Genomic DNA, 8,750 nt, shown 5'->3' with positions numbered 1-8,750 from the left:
TGCCCCTCGGGGGCACCCCGGGGGTCCCCGGGAGGTGTTTTTGGGGGGTCCCGGTGGCGGTGGCGGCAGAGCCCCGGCAAAGGGGCCGGGGGGATGCGGGTCCGGCATGGCCGGGAAAGGGGTTCGGGGCTCCCGGTGCCGGCAGTGGCTGCTCCCAGCATTGCCCAGTTGCTCACCTCATGTGGCTCCAATTTCCTGTGATCCCCACGATAAGCCAAATCACTCCCAGTCATTCCCTATTAGAGTACAATTTGTCTCCATTTTATCCCATTTTTCCACATTTTTATCCAGTTTTCCCCATCTCATTTATCCCCATTTTTGCTCTATTTTCCTAATTTTTATCCCATTTTATCCCATATAGTTTTTGTCATTTTTATCCTATTTTTTGTTTTTCACCAGCTTTTCCCCCATTTTTTTCCTTTTTCCTCCATTTCTGCCTTTTCTATCTCATTTTTCCTCCGTTTTCTCAGTTTTTTCTGATTTTTTTCCTATTTTCCTCCGTTCTTATTCAATTTTTTCCCCATGTTTTCCTATTTTCCCCCATTTTTTTCCATTTTTAATCTATTTTTTCCCCATTTCCCCATTTTACGCTATTTTTGCTCCATTTTTCCCCAGTTTTTTCCCCATGTTCTCTCCTGTTTTCCCCATTTTCTTCCATTTTTCTCCCATTTTTGCCTCATTTTTACCATTTTTATTCCCATTTTTACCCCAGTTTTCCCCATTTTTTCCCCCATTTTTATCCTGGTTTTATCTCATTTTTCCACAATTTTATCCCTATTTTCTTCCATTTCTTTCTCCCATGTTTCCCAATTTTTCCTCCATTTCCATCCCATTTTTACCCTATCTTTTTTTCGGTTTTGGCTCCATTTTCCCCCATTTTTCCTCCTGTTTTTCTCTTTCCCCCCTTTTTTTCTAGTTTTCCCCAACTTTTCCCCATTCTTCTTCAATTTCTATCTTATTTTTCCCCATTTCCCATTATCTTCGCCATTTAATTATCTGAAAAATTGAAATTTGGGGGGAAAAATATAAATTTTGGTGGGGAAAAAAGGGTGCTTTGGGGGAAAAACTCCATGAATTTGAATCACAGCTTTCCTGTGATTTTTCCATGATTTCCCCATGATTTCCAGCCAGAAAGAGGCATGTGATTCATCTGAACATTCTGGAAGCTGGAAGAGGACCAGGCCATCAACCTTCCCAAAAATCTGGACCAGTTCATCCGCAATTCCACCTTTCCCCACTCCCCGGATTCCCAGGTCTGGAAATTCTTCTACAACCTCCCAGGTAGGCAATTCCCAAAATTCCATGGAAAAATGGGATAGGGGGATTTCACCCAGTTTTTTTTCCTGATTTTTCCCATTATTTTCCTTAATTTTTTTCTCTCTTTTTTTTCCTTAATTTTCCTGATTTTTCCGTCATTTTTCCCTGAATTTTTCCCAGTTTTTTCCCCATTTTTTTCCTGACATTTTTTCCCTGATTTTTCCCTATTCCCAAAATTTTTTCTTTTCCACAACTTTTTCTTAAATTTTTCTTAAATTTTTCTGGCTTTTCCCATTTTTTCCCAATTTTTTCCCCTGATTTTCCCATTTTTTTTCTTGATTTTCCCCCAATTTTTTTCATTGTTTTTTCTGATTCCTTTCCCTGATTTTTTCCAGGTTTTATTCCCTTTTTCTTATTTTTTTCTCATTTTTCACAATTTTTTTCACATATTTTTCAAACTATTTTTCCTGATTTTTCCCTCTGATTTGTTAAAATATTTCCCCTTTTTTTCCTAATTTTTCCTGAATTTTTCCTGTTTGTTTCCTTGATATTTCCTAGTTTTTTCCCCAATTTTTCCCCCATTTTTCCAGTTTTTTCCCCACTTTCTTGTCCTCAGTTTTTATTTATTTTTTCCCTTGATTTTTCACTTTTTTTTCCTCAGTCTTCTTCCTCTTTCTTTTCCTGATTTTTCCGTTTTTTCCCAAATTTTTTCCTAAATTTTTTTCTTGATTTTCCCCCACTTTTTCCTGATTTTCCCTCTTCTTTTTGCAATTTCTTCCTGGTTATTCCCCATTTTTTTCCACAATTTGTCCCTGATTTTTCCCTGTATTTCCTAATTTTTTTACTGATTTTTCCTGATTTTTTCCAGGTTTCTTCCCTCTCTTTTCTTGATTTTACCCAATATTTGCTCAATATTTTTCCAGATTTTCCCCATTTTTTCCAGATTTTTCCAGATTTTTTTTATAATTTTTTTTATGATTTTTTTTCATTATATTTTTATTTTTCTGATTTTTTTTTTCATTTTTTTCCCATTTTTTTTCTTAAACTTTTTCTTGATTTTTGTGCTTTTTCCTGTTTTAATCCCATTTTTTTCCCCTGATTTTTCCCTTTTCCTTTCCCTAATCTTTCTGGTTTTCCCCAATTCTTTCCTGGTTTTTTTCATTATTTTTTTCTGATTTTTCCAGATTTTTTTATCCTTTTCCTGTTTGTTTCCCTGATTTTACACTGATTTTTTTTTTTCCGCACATTTTTTCTCTGATTTTTTCCCAATTATTTTCCTTATTTTTTTGCAATTTTTTCTCAAATATTTCTGGGTTTTCCTTCATTTTTCCAACATTTTTCCTAATTTTTTCCTGATTTTTCCTGATTTTTCCCAGGGTCTTTTCAGCTTTCTTTTCCTGATATTTTCCCTGATTTCTCACAATTTTTCACAATTTTTTTCATGTATTTCCCATTTTTTCCTGATTCTTCTCTCTTCCTTTCCCAAATCGTTTCTAGCTTTTTCCCAATTTCTTCTCAAATTTCCCTAGTTTTTACCTGATTTTTCCTGTTTTTTTTCCTATTACTTTCCAGATTTTATTCCTCTTTCTTTTCTGGATTTTCCCCAATTTTTCCAAGTCCTTTCCCAGTTTTTTTCCTGATTTCTCCAATATTCTTTCCAATTTTCCCTGGTTTTTCATGATTTTTCCTTCTTTTCCTATTTTTCTGATTTTTTCCCCATTTTTTCTGATTTTTCCTGATTTTTCCCAGATTTTTTCCACTTTCTTTTCCTGATTTTTCCCCCATTTTTCCCCTTTTTTTCCTTGAGTTTTCTCTTTTTTTCCCCCCAATTTTTCCTAGTTTTCCCCAATTTTTTGTCAAATTTACCCCTGTATTTCCCAAATTTTTCCCAATTTTTTCCTGATTTTTCCCTGATTTTTTTTGGATTTTACCCTGATATTTTTCTGGTTTTCCCCTGAATTTTTCCTTTCATTTTCCTTGAATTTATCCTGCTTTTTTTCCCTTTTTTTCCCCAATTTTTGAGTTTCCTTCACATTCCCAGTATCATCCCAGTAACACCCAGTCTGATCCCAGTCACTCACAGTCTGGTCCCAGTCACTCCCAGTATGAGGCCAGTGGCCCCCAGTTGCTCCCTGTCAGTGCCAGTGTGACCCCAGTAGCCTCCAGTGTGATCCCTGGGACTCCCTGTCTCTCCCAGTATATCCCAGTCAGCCCCAGTACGCTCCCAGTCATTCCCAGCTCCTCCCAGTTGCTCTCAGCATGATCCCAGTTGTTCCCAGCCACTCCCAGTCAATCCCAGTATGATTCCAGTCACCCTCAGTGGGATCCCAGTCTCAGCCAGCAGGGACCCAGCTGCTCCCACTGTGATCCCAGTATGATCCCAGTTGAGTGTGATCCCAGAATAGTTGCAATTCTTCCCAGTTCCTCCTGGTATGATCCCAGTTGTCCCTGGAATAGTCCCAGTCCATCTCAGCACGGTCCCACTCACTCCCAGTTTCTCCCACTGTGGTTCCAGCTGTTCCCAGTATGGTCACAGTCACTCCCAGTATATCGCAGTTGCCCTCAGCATTCTTGTGCTCATTCCCAATCATTCCCAGTTGCCCCAGTAAGGTTCCAGTTACCCCAGTCCAAACCAGTCCCTGCCAGTGCTGCCACTCCTGGGATCCCCCAGCCCTCTCTGTGTTCCCCCCTCCCACATCTCCCCAGAGGAGCCCCAAGGGCTGGCAGTCCCCAGCCAGGGTCCCCAGCCAGCCCCAGGTTGGATCTGCAGCCCCCAATTTTCCCAGTTTCCCTCTCCTTTTCCCCGGGCCGGGTTCCCCCCGTCCCCAGTGGGTGGGAGCAGCGGAGAGCCCCGCGCTGCCCATCCCGACCTGTCCCGGCTCCATCCCCGCTCCTGCCGTGGGCTGTGAGGGGTTTGGGAACGGGGCACCGAGGGTGTCACTGCTCCTGGGGGAGGAGGAGGAGGGATGGAAGAGGAGGGATGAAGGAGAGTGAGAAGGGATAGAAGCAGGAGAAGGAGCTGGCGATAGGGAGCAGAAGGAGGAGGGATGGAAGGAGAGGAGAGGGAGGAAGATGTTGTAAATACTCCACAAACCCCTTCATTCTTGTCCCCCATGGGGATGTGTCCGCCCTTCACAGAACACGGGCGGGAAGGGGTCTCAAAATATATCCAACATGGACCTAAGGTATTTTAGACAAAGAAGGCTCAGACTTACGAGACGTAGTCCTGGGTTCATTGTATGTGCATCGCCCGGGGCAAGAGAGAGGCTGAGATTCCTCGGGTGCTGTCTCTTAAACTTGGGGGAGGGGGTGGCCAGGGGATACAGGGGGGTTACAGCCAGTGGGATAGGGAAAAGAAAAGGGAGGTTAGGTAGGGACTGACCTTATACAAAACCAAGGGTGAGTTCTTCCCTTGGGACAGACCATAATTGTTTAAATGAACTTCAACAGGAAGAGGAGGGTCAAAGAAGGATCAGGGAAAGGAGAAGGAACCAAGAGGTCAAGAACTCCCTGAATTTACAGTCCCCCAGCTGTGGGATCATCACCCCCCATCCCACAGGTGCCCCGAGAGGGGGAGCTCAGCCCAGATGTCCTGGGTTGGGTCCCTGAGTTGGGTATTTTGGGAGGGGATATTTGCGACTTAATGACGGCAAAGCTGAGTGGAAAATGCCCCTTGGGGGGACACTGGGGGGTACCAGCATCCCTAAGTGGGGAGATGGAAATGGGGGGAGCTTTTCAGATTCCTGGCACTCCCAGCAGCCTGGGGAAGGCAGGGATTGAGTAGACAGGGGACCCCCAATACAAGCGTGACCCCCAGCAGCTGGGACGGGGGGAACCTCTGAACACCAAGGGGAAAGACCAGAGATGGGGAATTCCTGGGAGGCATTTTCAGGGCTGAATCTTGGTGTTTGGGAGGTTTTTATGGATAGCTTGTGATTTCTAAAGATGAACTTGGGCAGGAGGAACCCCCGAATCCAATGTGCTCATGAACTGTATTTTTCCTCAAACCAGGATTTCCCATTCCCAAACCTTGGCCAGATGGAGAAGGAGGCTGCTGTGAGGAAGAGGAAGATGCCCCAGGACACCCAGGCAGGTGAGGAGGAAGTCAGTGCCCCTTTCCCCCTCTCTCCTGCTCCATCTCCCAGCCCAGCATGGCCCCCGGCTGCAGGACAACCCCGCTGCCGACGCCGTCCTGCCGGGGACGCACTGGGGGGATCTCCTTCCCCTTCCCTCTGGCACGGAGGCAAATCCCATCCTCTCCTTGTCCTTCCTCCCCCAGACAAGGAGCTGAGGATGGAGACCAGGGAGTACAAATCCCCACGGCAGAACCTCGTGGAAGAGGCCGTTTTGAGCAGCTCCACAGCACAGGAATCCAACAGGGAGGAAAATCCCCAGAGATCCCACAGGAGGAGGGGCTCCAAACCCATCCCAGGGTGCTCTGAGGAGGAAAGACCCACCCTGTGCCGGGAAGGCGGCCAGAGATCCAGCCAGGGCTCTGAGCTGGTGGTCCATGAGCAGCTTCAGGATGGGGAGAAGCCCTACAAGTGCTTGGAGTGTGGGAAGAGCTTCAGGTTGAGCAACAAACTGATCTGCCACCAGATGATCCACACTGGGGAATGGCCCTACGAGTGTGGGGAATGTGGGAAGGGCTTCAGCTTCAGCTCCCAACTTATCATCCACCAGCGCATCCACACTGGGGAGAGGCCCTACGAGTGTCCTGAGTGTGGGAAGAGGTTTCAGACCAGCTCCCATCTCTTCGTGCACCAGCGGATTCACACGGATGAGAAGCCCTTCCGCTGCCCCGACTGTGGGGAGGGATTCAAGCAAAACTCCCACCTCATCACCCACCGGCGCATCCACACTGGGGAGAGGCCCTACGAGTGTGGGGAATGTGGGATGACCTTCAGCCGGAGGTCCCAGCTGACCATCCACCAGATGATCCACACTGGGGAGAGGCCCTACGAGTGTCCCGAGTGTGGGAAGAGGTTTCAGACCAGCTCCCATCTCCTCGAGCACCAGCGGATTCACACAGATGAGAGGCCCTTCCGCTGCCCCGAGTGCAGGAAGGGCTTCAAGCACAACTCCCACCTCATCATCCACCAGCGCATCCACACTGGGGAGAGGCCCTATGAGTGTCCCCAGTGTGGGAAGAGCTTCACCCAGAGCTCTAAGTTGACCAGACACCAGCAGAGGCACCGGTAAGGGAAGCCCTGCGAGTGCCCCAAGTGCAGGAAGAGCTTTGTGCACTGCTCCAGCTCCATCCCCCATCAGAGGACCCACGTTGGGCAGAGCCCTGATGACCCACGTTCCCAGTGATCTGTGTTGGCAACACACTGGGCTGGTGGTCATTCTGGTTTGGTTCTATCTTTTGATTCATCTTCATCTCTTTAAAACAGACAAAATTGGAATAAATGTCTACAAATTCATCAAAGGCATCTAAAACCTCACATTTACTAATGCTTCAAGGGAATCTGGGAGATACTTGGGAGTATTCAGTCGTTGTGGGGTTATTTGGTGGAGTTGTCTCCATTTCTTGGCACTCAAGGAGACGAGAGAGTTCGATCTGTCACCTCAAAACCGCTCAGTCCCACTGAAATCTACTCAATCCCACCCAAAATGACTGGATTCCGCAGCCCCTCAGGGTGTGTTGCCTTAAATTTTAGCTTTCATATCTTTCATGTTCTGCACTGCCTAGGTTTGTAGTTTTGAACTTCACATTAGGTGTCACTGAGCTCTCTTCACAGAGTAGGTAGTGTAGGTTTTCCAAGCAAGGCAAACACCCCAATTCAGGAGCCAGCACCGTGGCCTCCCCCCCTGGCCACCCTGGCCAATCTACCCACAAGACATCAATGTGATGGATGGCAAAGCAATGGCGTTTATTGCAGGAGAATTTGACCTTTTATAACCTAGGGTCATTGTGTTACTCCCATCTGCTTACGTTACACTTGAGTGCTATTTGCTAATTACAGAAGGTTTTACTATCCTAACAGAGAGGGGTTTTTGCTAACTTTCCGTTACATCCCGAAATCTTCAGATCGCCAGGCCTTAAACTACAACAGGTAGACAAAACAATTCCTTTTCTAGCTTGATACCAAGGACAGTCGTTACAAGTTCCAAGCCCAAAAGCATAAACAAGGGTGGACTGAAGAGAGAAATAAAGAAGGATGGGACTTCATCATCTGAAGCTGTAACTGGACAATGAACCCAAATATGCAGATGGACCTAAACTTCTAAAAATGTGAGACCTTGTGATCAGTTGTTCATTTTTGTGACCATTTTTGGTCCATCCTGGGTGTAGCCCTGGCTACAAGTACAGGTTCTTGTACTGCCCAAGGTGTATCCTTTAAGGCCTTTTAATAAACTTTATTCTTAACTCTGTGCAGCCTCTGTTCTAGGTCAGCCTTCTGAAGGCATCAGGTGGAATGGGGTTGGAAGGGGACTGGGTGAAGTGGGATGCAAATCAGGAGGGGTGAGATGGGCATTGGGTGGGGCAGGATCGATGTGATGGAGTTTGGGAGGTGTGAAATGGGGGAAATAGGGCTTGGGAAGGGGGTCTTGATGTCCAGCAGGGATGGGATGGGTTGGGGTTGGGATTGGGGAGGTGGGGTGGGGTCTGCAATGAGACAGCCAAAGTTTGGGGATGATGAATGGAGGGGAAACCCGTTAGTGAGTTTTGGATATTTGGATATTCCCAACGAGATTTTAAGGTATCTCACATTTCTAAGGAGGTTTTGGGGCACTCCCCAGCTCTTGGGGTGTTCCTGAGAGCAGCTCCATGGAGCCCCATTGCCAGGGCTGGTTGCCGTGGGCATGAGCTCAGAGCTGTAGCCAGAGTGCGTTGCCTCAGCGCTGGAGAGCAGAGAAATGATGAATGGCCCCAGACATCTCCAGGGTGTGTTTGGGGGCAGAGCAAGTTCTGCCTGTGTGGGGCGGTCACTGCCCCAGCCCAGCCACTGCAGCCTCTGCTCCAGCCCCAAAGTGGCTGCCAAGCCCCTGGCACCCCAAAAACCCCAGCTGGGAGAGGGAGCAGAGCAGGTGAGGCTGTGACACGGGTGTGACACTGACATGTGCCACGGCCCTGGAGCTCACAGCAGCTGAGATGCCGCTGGATCCAAGGCTGACTGTGGATCTCTGTCTCTCTCTTTTCTCCTGACTTCCTGTTCTCCAAATCTGGACAATTTTGACAGGTTAGTGTTTGTTCAGTCAGTGTTTTGTGAAGTGATTCACTGTAATTCCATCTTTCTTTAAGATTTCCCAAGTACCTCATTCTCTAAAGTTTGCAGCTGAAAGTTTGTTGCCCATCGTCCTGAGAAGTTTGTTGTTTTCTCCCATGCACTGCCCGAGGGGATGGAGGTACCTCAGGTCCCTTTCCAGCAGGGCCCGAGCGAGCTTGGGGCACAGCACAGGAACTGCAATGCTGAGCCAGGCCTGGCTGGGCTGGAGGAAGCAGAAAGGCCAAGCCCTGAGCCCAGGCCTGGCCCAGCAGGGCCTGT

The 8,750-nt window shown here is 47.1% G+C and overlaps 1 protein-coding gene across 1 annotated transcript; it reads left to right on the top strand.

Moving 5' to 3' along the window:
• The first annotated feature begins 1,125 nt into the window (after nucleotides 1-1,125).
• Nucleotides 1,126-7,635, top strand: LOC147646601 (uncharacterized). Its single transcript, XM_086873207.1, has 4 exons — nucleotides 1,126-1,281; nucleotides 4,708-4,816; nucleotides 5,269-5,350; nucleotides 5,537-7,635. Exons 3-4 carry the CDS (start codon nucleotides 5,296-5,298, stop codon nucleotides 6,457-6,459), a joined length of 978 nt encoding a protein of 325 aa, XP_086729333.1. The 5' UTR covers nucleotides 1,126-1,281; nucleotides 4,708-4,816; nucleotides 5,269-5,295; the 3' UTR covers nucleotides 6,460-7,635.
• The last annotated feature ends 1,115 nt before the right edge of the window (nucleotides 7,636-8,750 follow it).

This window comes from Cyanistes caeruleus, unplaced genomic scaffold, assembly GCF_971803275.1.
Source record: "Cyanistes caeruleus unplaced genomic scaffold, bCyaCae1.hap1.1 HAP1_SCAFFOLD_89, whole genome shotgun sequence".
NCBI lineage: Eukaryota > Metazoa > Chordata > Aves > Passeriformes > Paridae > Cyanistes > Cyanistes caeruleus.
This window is presented reverse-complemented; position numbering and strand designations above follow the sequence as displayed.